The 18605-nt window shown below is 38.6% G+C and overlaps 1 protein-coding gene across 1 annotated transcript in view; it reads right to left on the minus strand.

The window, feature by feature from the left end:
* The window catches only part of Megf8 (multiple EGF like domains 8), a 619502-nt gene that overhangs the window by 265510 nt on the left and 335387 nt on the right, over window positions 1-18605 (minus strand). Inside the window, exon 20 of the mRNA XM_090390015.1 lies at window positions 15720-15884. Within this exon, the coding sequence (XP_090246141.1) occupies window positions 15720-15884 (165 nt within the window). The remainder of the gene's footprint in view (window positions 1-15719; window positions 15885-18605) is intronic.

Genomic DNA, 18605 nt, shown 5'->3' on the forward strand with positions numbered 1-18605 from the left:
TATATTATATTATATTTAAAATTAAACACTATGTAACAAAAAGAGTGCTTATATTTAACTGTTTCATATGTGTATTTTGTATGCTCTACCCAATACTGTCATTGGATTTTTTACAGTGTCAGCATTTTCATAACAACTGAATGTTTTTGGCGTTTATATGTATTATATAAATGCATACCAATACTGTGACATATATGAGCCTATAGTATTCGTATAATGTTTTTTTTTTTTTTTTTTTGTTTTGGTTTGTTAGCTATGCATGCCAAACAAAGGTATAAGTTATCTCCAAACTCATACTGGTATGTTTGGATATATACAGTTCTAAAGCAGGTGATACATAACATCATGCTGGCACCAAGTTTCACAGTGCATATATAGCCTATTTTGGAATGTCTCTGGTGATCAAGACAAGTAGTGATAACCTCTTTTCTGCCATGGCAAATGTAGGTTAGAGGGATGGTTTTGTGGTAGGTGAAAGTATTTTTTTGCTATACTTCTAATATGGATAGAGTCCACAAAACCATCAAGACAAATGCTAATTTTGATTGATGTGCATATCAAAGTTTAAAAAGCCACCAAATTGAAAAGCTGTAATATATTCCAACACACCATCCCTATTGCTCTGGTGTTACATAATGAAGACCTGGCAATTCCAATCCCCTTTCAAAAGACAGGACTTCAAAATTTAATGATGAATCTGGTGAGTAAAGAAGATAATTGGAATTATACCTCAGAAGCCTGTTCAAACTAAAGTGCTACATTTCCATAATCAGAAAAACTGGATGACTTAGTAAGGGACTTGAATCAAACCAAATGGATGCAGTGCTCTTGACAACTTGTTTAAAAGTGTGGAATTTACTGGATTCCAGCTAAAGACTTCCACATAATGAAAAAGAAGTGTCACTTATACACATTTTTATACCGATGCAGAATCCCTGTACTACTATTTTGAATTGATTGCCTTTATAAAGAAATTGATATTAATTTCAATCCAGAAGGGTGATATATTTCCATATACAGCTCAAGTAAAAGTTCATAAGCTCTATTTATTGCTCCACAATGGGAATATACACTATCTATTCCTGATGAGTATTCTGTTCATATTAAAAAAAAAACTATAGAAATTTTTTAGACAAAATCAAGTATGACCACTATAAATGGGAATGTCTGTTAGACTTCAAGATGTGATTATTTCTGGATTTTCAAGGTAGTTTCACTAAGTTTCCTTGATCTCTCTGGTGCATGCAATGTGTTCAGTTTCGGACAGTCTAGTCTCGCTTCCCATTTCACTCACCCATTTACTCCAAATGTTTGTCCAGTTCTTCCTTGAATTTATTTAAGCTATCAACTTCCACAATGACAGGTGGAAGTTTGTTCCAACAATCTACCACCCGCTGGCCAAAGACAAACTGCCACACATCTATTCTACAACTCAATTTGAATTTATGCCCCCTCAAGTTCGTAATCTGAACAAAAGGAAGAATTCAATCAGCACTGAGCCTGCTCAAACCGTTCAAGGCCTTATATACCTCAATCAGGTCACCTCATAGCTGCCTAGCCTCCAGATGCTGCAATTTGCATGTCTTAAGCCATTCTTAGCAAGAGAATCCCTTTGTTCCCCTCACCAATTTTGTTGCCCTTCTCTGTACTCGTTCTAGCAACTCTACATCCACCATAAGATGAGGCCTCCAGACCTGTACGCTGTACTCAAAGTGTAGAACGACTTATACAAAGTTGTTCTACACTTATACAAAAAGATAATCATCTCCTTATCCTTGCTAGCAAAATTCCTGCATATCATTCATTAGACCCCATGACCTGCTCTGGCAGATTGTCTGCACTGCTCAGAAAACATCATATCAGACTGCTCAAATGCTCCCAGATCTTTTTCATTCTCCACTACCCTGAGTGTAGTACCACACAGTTGGTACGTTTCTCTGGGGTTACTGCTACCCATGTGCAGTACTTTGCATTTGTCAATGTTAAACTTCAGTTGCCACTTCTCAGCCCATCTGCCCAACTTTTCTAGATCCTGTTGTAGTGGCATACTGTCATTAACAACACTGCCAACCTTTGTATAATCTGTAAATCTTGGACATTAAGCCTGATATACCTTCATCAATATCACTGATAAATATACAAAACAACAATGGGCCCAACAACCGAATCCTGGAGGACCCCACTAATAACATTAGTCCAGGAAGAGCAGTATGTATGTGTTAAGGGGGGGGGGGGTTAATGGTGCATAAGCTTCTGGGGCTATAGTGCACCTATTCATATGAAAATGCTAAAAATAAAAATTCTGATGTAACCACTTCGTTTTTATTACAGAGCTCTTTTAGAAATTATGACAGATTCCAATTTTTTTTAGAAAAGAGAAAAATTCATTGATGTTTGCACCAACACCAATAATATCTTTTAATGTCATCAGTTCTTGATTTTTCAGGGAATACAGAATGGATGTTCTGTCTTGTTGTTAGTGAGGGCAGTTAATCAAAATATTTAGCATTAGCATTAGTAGAGGCATATGATGCAAGAAAGCAAGCTTATGCAGCATCAGCCTAAAAAAAAAAAAAAAAAAAAAAACCTCTCCCATTTCACTCCTCCGTTTGTTCCAAGTACCTGTCCAGCTCAGCCTTAAATTTATTTAGGCTATCAACTTCCACAACAAAGGATGGAAGTCTGTTCCACCAACCAACCACCCGCTGGCTAAAGGCAAACTTCCGCACATCTATCCTACATCTGTCTTTCCTCAATTTGAATTTATGCCCTCTCAAATGATTATTCTGAGCAAGAGGAAGAATTCCATCAGCATTGAGCATGCTCAAACCATTCAAGGCTTTAATTTGCAAAACTTAAGCTTTTCTTCGTAAGAGCAACCCTTTGTTCCATTCACTAATCTTGTTGCCCTTCTCTGTACTCGTTCCAACAGCTCTACATCCTTCTTAAAATGAGTCCTCCAGACCTGTATACAGTACTCAAGGTGTGGCCTGACCATTGAATTATATAAGGGAATAATCACCTCCTTATCCCTGCTAGAAAAATTCCGGTATATCGTTGACAAGACACTATGAGCTACTCTTGCAGACCGTCTGCACTGCTCAGAAAACTTCATATCTGCCTGCACAATTACCCCCAGGTCCTTTTTGTTAAACCAATACAAAAAAATTTGGTTAGTAGCCTATAAACTGGCTACCACGTCAGGATGGTAAACATGATATACTCCAGTATAAAGGTAAAAAATATATATATATATAAACTTAAATCTTTCTATATAAATTGATTGAGTGTAAAAAGCTAAAAACGTCAGACATATTGTCTCTGTCACCTAAAATCTGACTGAGTGTAGATGGTTCAGCCAGATTATTAAAATCCCTAAAAAATAAATGTTGTGGTTCTATAAAAACAGGACACTCTATAAAAACATGACGAATAGTTAAAATAGTATTACATATCTCACACATAGGTGGGTCATCCACCCTCAGCAAAAAGGAATGTGTTAGATGACTATGACCTATGCAAGAACAACTTCCTCTCTTCGAACCCTGCATAGATTGGACTGCAAATGCATGATTACAGGCTTTATGCGATGTAGTTTATTTGTGGCCTGTTCGCGCCAGGAATCTTGCCATTGGGAATATAATTTAGAACATATTATTTACCTGTAGTCTGTATAGGGGACTGACAGGCAATGATTATCCAGGAAATGGCTGACTTGGCAGTGGTATCAGTTAAGCCCAGATCCCAATGTGGCTTGGAATCCAGCAGAAGCGAATGTCAAATTCTAATTCTAAAAGAGAAAAAAGCATCTGCTGGATTCGGGACAGGGCCGGGTGAGGGCTATGCCTCACAGATAACAAAGCCTGTAACACGCTTGATGAGTCACTATATATCATACACCTTTGGTAATCGTGATTTGTAATGTGATCAAGGGCTGTTTCTATCGCATGCAACTCTGCAGTATAAATGCTAGTTTCTTGTGGGATCTTATTGGATAATGTTTTGTGAGGAAACACAACAGCAGATCCCACATAACACTCTGACTTCGAGCCATCTGTATAGACTGGCAGAAAGTCAGAATACTGCTGTCTATGTGATGCAAAGAGTTGCTGGTAGACAGATGATGGCATAGTAGCCTTCTCTCAGATCTTAAGGGAGAAGTCACAAGTTGGAAAATAGGCATGCCAGGGTGGAAGGAATTGCCTAGGTGACTGGGCAACATTGTCTACCTATTATGTCTAATTCATTTAACAGCCCTTAAATCCGAATACCAAAAGGTTTGTTGGCAGTCTGATGGGCGTTGTAGAGGTTTTCCCAGCGTGGCTCAAAAACGGATACCCATGTGGGATGATCAGGCAGTGATTTCAATTTGAAGGAGTACTGTAAGGACAACTGCTTACATCGAAGAGATAGAGATGGTTCGTTTGCTTCAATGTAAAGGCTTTGGACAGGAGATGAGCGAAATGCTCCAGTGGCTGTCCAGATGGTGGATTGGATCTAACCAACGAAGTACACTATCTCTAGCAGAACCATAAACCTGAGACCCATAATCAAGTTTGGAATGGACAAGTACAGATGAAGAAAGGTGGTACGATCTGCACCCCACGAAGTTGACGAAAGGGCACGAAGGATGCTAAGCCCTTTAACACATCTTGTCCTAAGCTAACGAATATGTCGTAGAAAGATCAGCTTCTTGTCAAAAATAAGTCCAAGGAATTTGAATTCTGCTACAACTGGGATGTTGTTTTGCCCAAGCTTTAATTCTGGGTCAGGATGAAGGTTACATTTGCGACAGAAGTGTACACAAATGGTCTTCTGTGATGAAAATCTGAACCCATTATCCAATGACCAGGATGTAAGGTGATCAATAGTTTTTTGCAGTTGCCTTTCAATGACCCTCATATTGCATGAATGACAAAATAAAGCAAAATCGCCAACACAGAAGGCATTGTTTACTGTGGGTGGAAGTGTTTGGTAATGGAGTTTATTTTGATTGCCAAAAGACACTTAGAACGGATCCTTGTGGGACTCCCTCCTCCTGACAAAATACTTGAGATAGTGTGGATCCTAAATTGGCAATTAGAGAGAAAGTTTTTAATAAAAAGAGGTAGGTTACTCCTAAGACCAAAGTTATAGGGGTCTTTTAATGCCAAATCACCAGGCTGTGTCGTACGCTTTCTCAATATCAAAGAAAACTGCTACCAGATGCTTGGATTTAATAAAAGCATCACAAATGTAAATTTCAAGTTGGATTATGTGATCCAAAGTGGCTCTGTTTCTTCAGAAGCCACACTATGTCCTGGAAAGCAGACCATTTGTTTCTAAATATCATATAAGGTGAGAATTAACCATTCTTTCCAGGATCTTGCACAAACAGCTTGTCAGAGAAACAGGATGGCAGTTACTTGGATTTCTAGGATCTGGTTTTGGGAAGGCAAGAACTACTGCTTTCTGCCAAGAATCCGGAAATTGTTCATTAAGAAAAATTCTGTTAAACAAAATTAAAAGGTGATCTTTAGAATATGGTGAGAGGTGTTTTAACATTTTGTAGTGGATGTCACCAGGCCCCACAGCACTTGCATGCATGAGAAAGAGTGCTGTATTTAACTCTTGCTGTGAAAAGGGCTTGTTATATGGTTCAAGCCCTTTTGAATGGAAGTTTAATGGGTTTTTCTCAATTTTCTTTTTCAGGGTCAAAAACTCTGCGGGAAAAGATGTTATTGCAGAGATTTTTGCAAATGTTTCCCCTAGAGTATTTGCAACTGCAGTTCGATCTGCAATTGGATATCCATTGTGCTCGACGATCACTGAAGGGCATGGTGGATATTTTCCCTTCATTTTCCAGATCTTATCCCAGACTTCTTTTGAGCTAGCAGCCTGAGTTAAGGACGATGTAAAACGAATCCAAAATGTCCTTTGGCTCTGACGTCGTACATAACGTGCTTTTGCACATGCATGTTTAAATGATATTAAATTTTCAGTCGTGGGATATCGGTGGAATATTCCCCAGGCTTTGTTTTGTGCTTTTTTTTGCTGCTGTGCATTCTGAATGATTTTGGATGATTTTGGGATTGCAATTACAGCTGCTTGGACAGTCGTTTCTGTGACATATATGACTGCATCATTGATTGGTTCCTGACTGACTGTAGCGATGTCAGTATGTGCCAGATGTTGAAAGGCATTCCAGTCAGCCTGATCAATCTTTCACCGCATTAAACTAAATGGCAGACACGGCGTACCATTAGTTAGGGTGGTTATCATGGGGAAGTGATCGTTTCCATATGGGTTTTATTCCACCTCCCAAATAAGTGAAGGAAGGAGAGAAGGGAAGCAGAAAAGATAAATGGCAGGGAATAAACGGGTAGGCATGTGGAAGAAGGTGTTTGTTCCCACATTTAGGAGGGAGAGGTCATTGTCAGTGAGCATATGCTCTATGACTCGTCCCCCTTCCAATGTTAGCACTACCCCACAGAGTGTTATGTCCATTGAAATCCCCAAGAATTAAACAAGGGGAAGACAACTGCATGATAAGATCATCAAGGTCTTTCTGGGGGATGTCAATCCCAGGTGACAAATAAACAGAGCAGACAGTTAATAAGAATCCCACTGTAAGGCAAATTGCTACAGCCTCAATGCTAGTTGTAAGTTGCAAAGGCTGAAATGGGATCTGGTTGCCGACGAGGATTGCGACTCCTCCATGAGCAGGACCATCCACAATTCTATCCTTATGAATGATGGTAATGTTATGCATGGCGGGGTAATCATTTGCCTTTAAATAAGTCTCCTGTATGCAAAAGCAAGCTGGTTTGTGCTTTTGCAGGAGTGCCTTGATGTCATCAGTATTTTGCTGGAATCCACGGCAATTCCACTATAGGAATTTAGCCATTATTTGGGCTTGGTGGGTCCGTCAGGTGGCTTCCGAGGTGCTGAGGCCTTAATTTTGTTGGTCTCGGATTTATCTTTCCTGGGGAAGTATGGACACTGTCCTGTGTCCATTTCTTGCTCCACAAAGAGTTCCAAGACTGACGTCATGTACCTACTTGGTCTCGACATCCATTATTTCTTGCCCTGAAGTGGGCAGTTAACTTTATTGTGATGTTAATTTAGTGCTTGTTGTTGGTAATGCTGGAGCACTGGGAGGTACTGATATTGAGAGTGGCAGCTGACTGCGATTTTTGGGTGGGCTTTAGTGAACTCAATAAATAGCGGGTGAGTGAGAGTCCCTTGGGGGAACAGTCATATCAGTTTAGGTCCCAATGGTACTTTTACCAGAAACTTTCTGGGCATATGAAGGCTTCCCTCTATTTATTGGTTGGATGTGTTGCCTCTGGGTAGGAGATGTTCAGCTCCATTTTTAATTTTTGAATCTCCTTTTCGTCCTTCACCCCGTTGGCATGTTTGAGAGTATGCAGGGTGCATACTCTCGAGCTTTTCTCCTTGGCAGTTAGTACAATTAGGCTTAGGAGCTAGACATTCCTTGCTTTCCTGATCTTTAGCACCACATCGAGCACAGGCAGGGTTACCACGACAAGCTGTTTGTGAGTGGCCATACTTTTGACATTTAAAACACCTCAGTGGGTTTGGAACGTAAATCCTCACTGGGCAGTTTAAGTACCCTGCCTTGATGGAACTTGGAGGCCGAGGGGTGTTAAATGTTAGGATGAGAACTCGGGTAGGGACGAGATTCCCATCCTTTCGCATGGATATTTGCTTGATAGCTGTCACTCCTTGTTCTTTTAATTCAGAGCAGGTCTCTTCTTCAGAAACGTGACAAAGATCCCAATCTAATATGACACCTCGTGACGATTTCAGAGTTTTGTGAGGGGTTACGATGATGGGTATTTCATCTATAGATGTGGCTTTCAAAATTTTTTCAGCATGCATTGATTGTATTTGATGCTTCTACTAAAATATCTCCAGAATGCAGCCATTTTATGGATTTAGGTGATCCTGCCATCCCTTCTAATCCTTTCTGGATAAAGAAGGGTGACATTTTCCCAATTGACTGCTCTCCGGTGGAATGGAGAATGAGGAAAAGAGGTGTCACAGATGGCGTTTTCTCCTCAGTTCTGGCTCTTTTAACAGAATTGGTGAATTGGTGATTGATTAGGTAGGGGCCTTGTTGGGGCCCCCAGAAGAAGTAGGATTTAAATTACTCATAGGAGTAAAATAAACATTTCCAATGCCCTAAGTACCTCACCCACCACAGAGCCCTACGAGGGGACGCCCACTCATGAACTAGCAGGTACTGCATATACAAATGGGTCGCCAAGTTCATTTAGGAGCATACCCACGTTTCCAATAAGCCTTGATCCCATCCCAGGACCAAAGGGAGGGAGACTTATTGGAATGCAGTTGACTCTAGCAGTAAGAACCACTCGCTGGTTGATCCCAGTTGGGCCGGTCCGGGATCTCCCGCCTTGTCAAAGCAGGGGCCAAAGTGGTGTATTAAGGCCGGGCCCCTCAACCACCAGGATCCCCCCCCTTCTGAATTTCCATGGGTCGCAGCACACGGCCGCACATACCAGATTCCAACGATGTAATCCTTTCTGTATATATTGTAACGTTTTAGTGTTATTTTATTCTGAGGTTTAAGATATGTTTCTTGCAAACATAGACTAATCGGATTGTACTGCGATAGGAGATTGTGGATATCTTCAAAATTGCTGTGGAAACCTCTAAAGTTCCAATGTAAAAATATATTCATTATTTGGTTTTGTTAATATTTTCAGCTTGTTTTCTTGAGGTTGTTGGCTTAGGATTCTCTGTTTTTTGTCTTCTTTTTTAGGGAAATATGGCTTTCCGGTATCCATCTCTTCTTCCTCTGCAAAAATTTCTAGTATTGTTTCTTCGGTCTGATTCTTTTCTTCTACTTCCATGTTATTCATTTTATTTCCATTTACTTCAGTGGTTCTATCTTGTTTTGTGGATTTGCTGGTTTCTCTAGTTAGTGGTATCGTATCGGGTGTGTTTATTGCCTGTTCTGCTTTTTGTTTTGGTTTTGAGTCAATGAGCAGTGAGCATGCCCAATCTGAAATGGACTTTTTTGGTGGGATTGTTACTTCTGTCTGTGTTTCTGTTGTTTTATAAGTTTGTGTTACTTGTGCACAAGATGGTCTATTTGTTCGTTGTGGCTGTATTGTTCTTTTAGCTTCTTGGTATGTTACATTGTTTTCCACTTTATATTTCTGTATTCTCTTTTCTCTCTTCCACTCTTCACATTCTTTCGAGTAGGCATTATGTTCTCCTCTGCAGTTGTCCCCATCTTGAATTTTGTGCTGTACAGTCTTGTTGGGTATGTTCTTGTGACCCGCATTTTGCACAGATAATGAAATTTCTGCATACTGCTTTAGAGTGTCCGTACTTCTGACACTTAAAACATCGGACAGGATTGAGAATGTATAGTCTCAGTGGGCAGTTTAGATATCTAGCTTTTACAGTTTTTGGTGGTTTTGGAGTGTTGAAGGTCAGAATTATATTCCTCGTTGGGATAATTTCTCCATCTCTTTTTATTGTAATTCTTTTGACTTGAATAACCACTTGATCCTTCAGCTCTTCTTTAATTTCATCTTCGGGAATGTTAAGGAGGTCCCATTCAATAATTATTCCTCTTGAGGCATTTAGGGTGGAATAGGGAGTAACTGTTATTGGAATATCTCCAAAAGTTTTTGCTTTCATTAGATGTTCAGCCTGTTTTTGGTTTGTCATCTCTACTAGCAGATCCCCTAACTTTAGTCTTCTGACTGTTTTAGAGGAACTAGCTATGGTTTCAAGAGTTTTCTGAATTCTGAAAGGTGACAAACTTCCAATCAGTTGTTCATTTTTAGAATGAATAACTAGAAAACAGTGGTGCAACTAGAGGGAGATCCTCTGTCCTTTCTCTCTTAGCTGTACACGAATCCATTTGATCTAGTTTTCTGCTAGTTTGAGTAACAGAAACATGGTCTGTGCTTGCCATGTTTTTTCCTTTTGGCCCTTGGCTAGAGGACTTTTCCGCCAAGATTTCCGGCTCTGCCACGGGGAGACAGAAGCAGTGCCGCTAGGAGGTCAAGCTATTAGTGTTAGTTGGTTAGTGCTACTAAAAATAAATGAAAAAGGAAAAGAATGGTGAATTTCCTTTCAGCGTTCTGACTTGTAGTTTTCAAGTATGGAACTGTTTTTAAATTAAACTGTTGGGAGAAAGACAGGAACTTAAAAATAAAGTTATTCACTTATCAAGAGCACTCTAAGTCGCAGTAATGTTGCTAAGCCTCGAAAAATGCTTGGCATCCGGGGGCTTCCAATGTGCAAGATATGCTGACTGTATGACGTGATTATAGTCAGAGCCTGGAACAGGCACAGAGGTTAAATAAGTTGAAGGATTTTTGGCAGTTTTGTCAACGAGTTCATTTCCCTTTATCCCCAAATGCACTAGGATCCAGGAAAAGGACACTGACTGATGACGTTCATCAATTTGTAACAGGAGGCTTCTGATTTGGTTTAACACAGGGTGAACCTTGTAGGTAGAATTTTGCATTGCTGTAAATGAGCTGATGGAGTTTGTGTATATTATGTATTTTAAAGATGAGTAGAGATTCAGGTGTTCTAAAGCTAATTGTATTGCATGAAGTTCTGCTGTGAAACTGCTATACTCAGGTGGAAGGGTAGCCAAAATGATAGTAGAGGGAAATACTGCTGCTCCAACAGCTGAATGTGATTTGGAGCCATCTGTTTTTTTTTTTTTTTTTTGTTAGTTGTTGGCGCATCAGCATTTGTGGCCATAATGCACCTCCCAAAGTTTTTGCACTATTCTGATCCAAGCCAGAGGCAGTTGTTGTTGTTTGGTTTTTAGCAGCATTAGCAACTAAGGCCATATTGCTAAGAAGCCAGAGGTGGGATTTGAACTGGCGACCTTTGGGTTGCCAAACATGCTGCTGTAGAAAACAATCATCCAATAAATCCACAAAAGTCTTGCTATTGTGTGAGTGACCCACACACACAAGTTCCAGTCAATATATGGGAAGTTAAAATCCACTATTATAAGTCATTTTATGATTTACTGGCCCACTCTATTTCTCTGTACAGTTATTCGTTGTACTCATCACAATCACTTGGCCTAAAACACACCCCTACTCTCAATTTTACTTTCCCAGTGCTTATGTCACACCAAACTAACTCAACATTGCACTGTCCACCCATGTCAACTGGATGCACTTCCTCAGATTTGATGTGTTTCTTAACTAACAGCATAACTACTCCTCCTCCTCCTCCTCCTTTCCTATCCTATCCTGTCTGTACACATTATACTCCCTTGTTTATATCTGTGAGACACCACATTTTTGATATCCCAACAATTTCCACTCTTGATGTCTTGACCAGCACTTCAAATTCATCAAATTTATTTACTATACTCCTAGCACTGGTGTAGATGCAAGTATACATGCACCTATTCTTACCCTTAGTTACCCTAATATAGCCCATCTATTTACTTGTTCCATGGTGACACTCAGAGCAGTCCTTGAAATCCCCAGCATCTTGCTTTCCAGCCTGCTGCCCATTCAAATGGAAGCAGTGCAAGAATCACTTTCACCTCTGCCTGTGGCTGATTCTGTGAATCCCCCCCCCCAAAGCTACCAGTTTTCTGGCCCATCTAATACTGCCTCGATAGCAGCAGCAAATATTCTTTCACCATTTCTATTGAAGTGTATCCCATTCCTGTAGAAGCAGTCTCTCCTATTAACAAGCACAGACCACGCCGAAAAAAACTCTACCCCATAAGCCTTGCACGATCTCTCCAGGGCTGAATTGACTGACAAGGCTCTCATCATATACTCCCTTCTATCATATCTGGACAGAACTGCAAACACTTTCAAATTTAACCCTAATTCGTGATTCTTTTTCAAACAATGACCTATACTTGTTAAGTAAATTTGCAGATCTCACCAATATCATCTTTTGTGGCCTTAAAAGATGTCTGTTCTACAACGTCATCAACTTTTGCTTCTGGAAGACACACCTTGGTCCTATTCCAATGATACTTTTTGCAAAATATTTTTCCCGTCTCCCTGACAATAGAGTCACCGACAATAACTAGTTTCTGTGGGACCAGTGCATTCTGCCTTGAAAATTGTCGCTGTGTTGCCTGATGTACAAGAATGAGGTCTGGCATTGAGTCAGGCAGCTGAGAGCTTGATGGGCCCTCATTTTAATTCCTATGAGGGCATCTACCCTTCTCTTCAAACACAATCAGAATGCTGAGTTGGCACCTAATTTCTTCACACTCTCTGCATTTAGTGCGCGCTTTAAAGACATCCTCCTTGGCTGCATTATATCCCATTCCAGAAAGGTCTGCAACCTTTCAAAAGCTGCACATTTTGTTAGGCTGTGGTAAATTGGAGAATTGTCCCCCTTTGGTTCTCCCCTAGCCACAGCACTTCCTATAATTTGTGTCCGTTTCTTGGCTGCTCTAGTCTTGGACATGATTTCCGTTTGAATACAATTAATTGATTAACAATGAAAATTAATTTGATTAATAAATTTAATTAATTGACAATGCTACATTAATCTAAAAGATTCCTAAATGCAATGATACATATTACACTATCAAGTTTTATGTTAGACTTTGTGCTAATAATTTCAGAACATACGTCACGCTATACCATAACAATTACAATGTTAAATTAGTTATATCCTTAGCTAAACACAAAAGATATATGCCCAACAAGTGACTTGGAGTTATATGTTAATTATAATATATAAAAAATTATCCGAATAATTAATGTCAAACTACTTGATTCGAACTTTACAGCTACCTATTTACCACAATTAAAAAATTTGAATTCTCCTCAACTCACTCTATAACTATAACAATGGAGATAAGACTCGAATGAAACAAACGATTAGCATTAGCAGAGACATACGATGCAAGAAAGCAAGCTTATGCAGAATCAGCCAAAAAAAAAAAAAAAAATCCCTCCCATTCGTTCCAAATGCCTGTCCAGCTCAGCCTTAAATTTATTTAGGCTATCAACTTCCACAACAAAAGATGGAAGTCTGTTCCACCAATCAACTACCTGCTGGCTAAAGGCAAATTTCCACACATCGATTCTACAACTGTCTTTCCTCAATTTGAAACTGTACCCACTCAGGTACTTAATCTGGGCAAGAGGAAGAATCCCATCAGCATTCAGCTTGTTCAACCCATTCAAGGCTTTATACAACTCAATCAGATCGCCTTGCAGATGCCTACTCTCCAGGCACTGCAATTTGAAGACTTAAGCCTTTCTTGGTAAGAGCACCCTTTTGTTCCCCTCACCAATCTTGTTGCACTTCTTTGTACTCGTTCTAGCAACTCTACATCTTTCCTAAAATGAGGCCTCTAGACCAGTACAGAGTACTCTAAGTGTGGCCTGACCACTTCCTTGTATAACAGGATAATCACCTCCCTGTCCCAGCTAGCAAAATTTCTATATATCATTGACAAGACTCCATGATTTGTCCTGGCAGCCTGTCTGCACTGCTCAGCAAACTTCATATTTGACTGCACAATTACCCCCAAGGTCTTTTTCACTTTCCACTTCCCTGAGTGTAGTAACACACAGTACGTTTCTCTTTGGTTACTGCTATTCATATGCAGGACTTTGCATTTGTCAATGTTAAACTTCAGTTGCCACTTCTGAGCCCATTTGCCCAACTTATCTAGATCCAGTTGGAGTAGCATACTGTCTTTACTGTCATTAACAGCCCTGATCCAAGTATATGATATCAAAATTATTTTTGGCATTCAGTTCCTTTGTGACCACATCATAGTATCCAATCAAATTGGTCAGACAAGACCTCCCTTTAACAAACCTATGCTGTGTCTTAACTGTTACTGCAGCCTTCTCTAGATAATCATGCAGTGCTTCTTTAAGAAGCACTACAGGATCATCTTCTAGAGTTTACATAAGTAGAGAACTCTTTATTGTTTTTCTTTGCCTCCTTGGCCAAGCATTTCTTGTAATCAGGCTTCACTTGCCTAACCGCCTTGCCTAGTTGTTATGAAAAGCCAAGTAGCATCCAAGATTAATTCCCTTAATTCCTCCCATTTACTGGTTTTAATATCATCAGTTGATCCCACTATATAGAATTTAAGAACTGTCTGCGACCACTGTAGTCACCTTTACAAAAACAAAAGCTGTTCCCTTTAGCCTTGATGGTAGTTACATCTTTAAGTAATTCTCACATCAGTACATCGTGATCACTGTCACCCAGTGGTTCCTTTATTTGCAAATTCTTAATGCTAAATTCTAAATTCTTAATATTTGGAAAGAAGCAGTGAATAACTTAATGGGCCTCCCAAATGAAGTCAAGATTGTTAACAATGCTAATCAGGTAGGTTGGTGAAGGATTCAATGACTTGGTGGAGGGCAATACAAAATGGAACAATTACTGAAAGGTAATGAGGATGAGCTAACAGAAAAAGACCTACAAGAACTTGTCAAAAGTGTGGAGAAGGAAGAAGAGATCAAGCAGGCATCAAGGAACTTCCACAAGTTCAGTGAAAATTTTCAATTCCTTAAACAACTAACTGACAATCCTTCAATGGAAAGGAGTTTAAGGACCATTCAGGAAGTGAACAGATGTTACTTCCTGTTAAGAGATAGATGTTCATGCAACTCTAGTGTAAAAAGAAGGAACTCCCTATCACCGTGTTCTTCAAGAAAATGCCACAAAAGGAGGAGGAGGGTCTGACATAAAATTTGATTTTTTGGCACAATATTTTATAAAAAATTTATACTGTAATTTATTTAAGGTTTATGTACATCTAATTAACACAAATAAAAGTAATATACCTATGTAATGTGGCTGGTAGGTATTTATGTGGTTTGACCTAGTATATGTGTAATAGTTTTCTACAGGAGTACTACAACTTATGTGAATTCACACTTACGTGAGGGTACCAGGAACCCAACCCTCACACACTATGAGATGCTAGTGTACTCAATTCTGCACAGTAGGGTTTTAGACTGTTAATAAATTCAACTTTATCAGATTTATTAATGATGTCTATCAAAGTTAGACATTATTAATAAATCTGATAAGGTATTAATTACTGCATATTTACTTTTCTTTTATTTCTGTGCAAAACACTGATGCTATGCAAAAACCAAGGTCACACTTAGAATCAGCATGCCCAAATTCAAAAAGAAAATCAAGAAATGTAGCTAAGCAGAACTTTCTTGAAAATATGTTACCTGGTATAACGTGAGAACAGATAGATAGCATGAGACACTGCTGAACAAAATAGCCTTTGGTGAATGATATGTATTAATAAAAGGGGAGAGAGAGAGAGAGAGAGAGAGAGAGGAGGTGGAAACAATGCATCATAAGATGAATTGTGAATATTTCTTGTGACTATATATAAATATTAAGATGAACTAAAATAAGCACTTAGAGAAATCTAATGGGGGAGGGGAGGGGAGGTAGCAAGTAATAATTATACCTTCATGATTTCCTACAGAAAGAAGGCTGAAGTTCTTACAGATATCTCTATATGATAACTTTTCTCTTTCATTTACTGAAATATAATTTCTTCTATAAAAATTTAGCTTGATGGAATAGAAATAAGTGACTGGATTAAAAAAAAAAAAAAAAACACACAACTGACCTTTCCATTTAATTATTTCAATCAGTTTGATTCAAAACACACATTTTATTGAAAGAAGTAATGAAGAAGACAATTCAGCAAAGTAACTTACAGGCAATTTTTCCCACGTTTTTTCAACTGTGTTGAATTTCCAAAAGTCATCCAGCACTTGATGTGTGCCAAGACCTCCATATACATATATATGGTCTCCAATCATTGTGGCACCGTGAAAATGGCGTTCCTCGGGTGGTCCAGAACTTCTTTCTGCTAAAGCAACCTAATGAAGAGTATTTGTTAATGCAATTGTTTTACACAAATTTGATAATTAAACACATTCAGTTTTTTAATCCCTAGATGACATTAGTATGCTGTAAATGTCTTTAAATCAGTGATCACTTTTAACAAAGTAATCACAATTAAAAAAAAAATTGCATCTATTCTATCTGTCCTGAGCCCAGATAATAATTCCTGAATTTTGTGCACATCTTAAGAAACAATATACTCTAATTAGATATAATTTTTAAATATTATTAAATATCATAAAGTTCAGTTTAATTCCAACTGTTAAAAACCAACAGTCTCCTCCAAAAAAAACAAAAAAAAACACCCTTTAAATGGTTAAATTTGCATTCTGTCTAAACACAATATTTTTGTATTATACAGTATTAACTTAAGAAATTTTAGCATACATTTAACACTTATTAAGTATTATCACAAAAACCAGAATGCATTCAGGAAAAACAAAGGGAAGGTGTGCATCAAGCACTAAAGCAATTAAGATATGAGGCATCAGGTATATTGTGCATTCTATGGTTGGTTTTCTGTTTGTTTTTATGAAAAGGTGAGTTTCAAAGATGAGGGGTGCATGGTTTTCTCTAGGAGAGAAACTATGCGACCCTCACCTGAGATTGACTAATTCAGCCACACTGTGGAAAAAATCCATTAAAATTCTTTGAACCAGAGATGGGATTTGAACCCAGGCCTTTTTTTTTTACCATATATATAGTATGGAAGGAAAAAAAGTGATTATAATCACTGTGCTACCTTGAAGAGAGGAAGGCAGTAAACATAACATACATTACAATTTGGGGAAAGACTCAAGAAATAACAAAGCAGGATATTCCTACAAAAGGTACAACAGTTAAGTTATAACATGGGAGAGGTAAAAACAATAAATGACTATTAATGATTACAAATGTCGTCCTGGAGAAAACACTGATTATCATATTTATATTGTAACTGCCAAACTTTTGACTTTGGAAAAGATGGAGATTGGATAAATGTAAGCAAAAGGAAAACAGATTGCTTGGCCAAAACAAGCACACTACAGGAGATTTTTTTATTAAAGTCCACTAAAAATTTATGTAAATGTAAGCAAAAGGAAAACAGATTGCTTGGCCAAAACAGGCACACTACAGGAGATTTTTTTTATTAAAGTCCACTAAAAATTTAATCTTTAGTGGACTTTAAAAATTCATTAACATACACATTTTATATTAAAATACAACCATGGAATTTTAATACTAACATGGTTTTACATAAACTGATTTACACAATTACATGACTATTATAAAAGGAACATTAATTATACCACAAAAAGAATAGTCAATTAATGCCACAATAAGGGATAAACCTGTGATTCTGCTACTTAAGTACCAAGTTTACTTGAATATTCTAAATAAAATCATAGAATAAAACAAAGACAGGGCGACATTCAATCCCAATAGTGAAATACACAACTCCCACATAAAGAAACATGCCCATCAAAGGATGGCTGTCACTTTCATAATAAAAATAAATAAAGATGGGGGACTAACAAGCACCGCCTCTTCAAGGGGCACATCAGCTTGTGAACTTAAAAGTGATTGCATTTCAGTTACTAACTGCTATTTGGCCAAATGCCAACAGATATCTTTATGTGATCTGAACGCAAACAACAATTGAACCACTGAGGTTAATTATGAGGGAATCTTTGAACTCGGGGCAGAGATTCCTATGGATTGGAGAAGTGCCAATGTATTGCCAATACATAAAAGAAGTTTATGAGTAAAGTTGGTAACTACAGACTGTTTGTTTGTTATTTGGTTTTTAGGAGCATTAGCAACTAAGGCCATATTGCTTCGGGAATATGCGGTGGTCATTCCCTTGACCTTTCTGCATCCTCCGTATTTGGTGATGATGGGCTCGAACCCTGGTCTAATCAAGAAGTGTGTGTGCTACGCACTGCTGCTCCTTCCCACCTGGCTATGGAGGCGCCCAACTACAGACTGGTTAGTCTAACTTCAGTGGTAGGAAAAATCTTAGAGGCAGTGATTAAGAGTGCAAACCAGGGACATTTAGATAAATATGGCGTTCTGAAGGACACACACACACAATATGGCTTTGTTAAGGATAAATCATGCTTAAACTTAGTAGGCTATTTTACACAGTTACTCGTAAGATGAATTTATGGAATAATTTCGACATAGTTTATTTGTATTTTAACAAACATTTGACTCAGTCCCTAATGAGAGGTTACTGTATAAGCTTGAACAGGTTGGGATTACTGGTAATATTCTAGAATGGATTTCTGGGTGGCTGCAGGGCAGAAGGTTGTGATTAATTGTTATTCTTTGGATTGGTGTAACGTCAGGAGTGGAGTCCCTCAAGGATCGGTTCTTGAACCACTGTTGTTTCTCGTTTTCATAAATGACATCAAACGGATAGAAGGCACGATGTTAAAATTTGCAGATGATGTAAAGACCGGCAGAGTGGTTAATGATCAGTGCCAAGCAGCACTCCTTCAGGATTACTTGAACAAACTTCAGAGATGGTCAGAGAAGTGGAAGCTATGTTTAATGCTGCTAAATACAAGGTCTTACTTGGGAAACAGCAACCCCTCCCCCAATTCTTGGTGAGGTTGAATTAAAAACAATGGAGGAGGAAAGGGTCTGGGAGTTACAAAACGGGCAGATGTGAAATTTTCTGAACAGTGTAAGCATTCAGCCAGGAAAGCCCA

This window comes from Mastigoproctus giganteus, chromosome 2, assembly GCF_048544385.1.
Source record: "Mastigoproctus giganteus isolate SK-2022 chromosome 2, ASM4854438v1, whole genome shotgun sequence".
NCBI lineage: Eukaryota > Metazoa > Arthropoda > Arachnida > Uropygi > Thelyphonidae > Mastigoproctus > Mastigoproctus giganteus.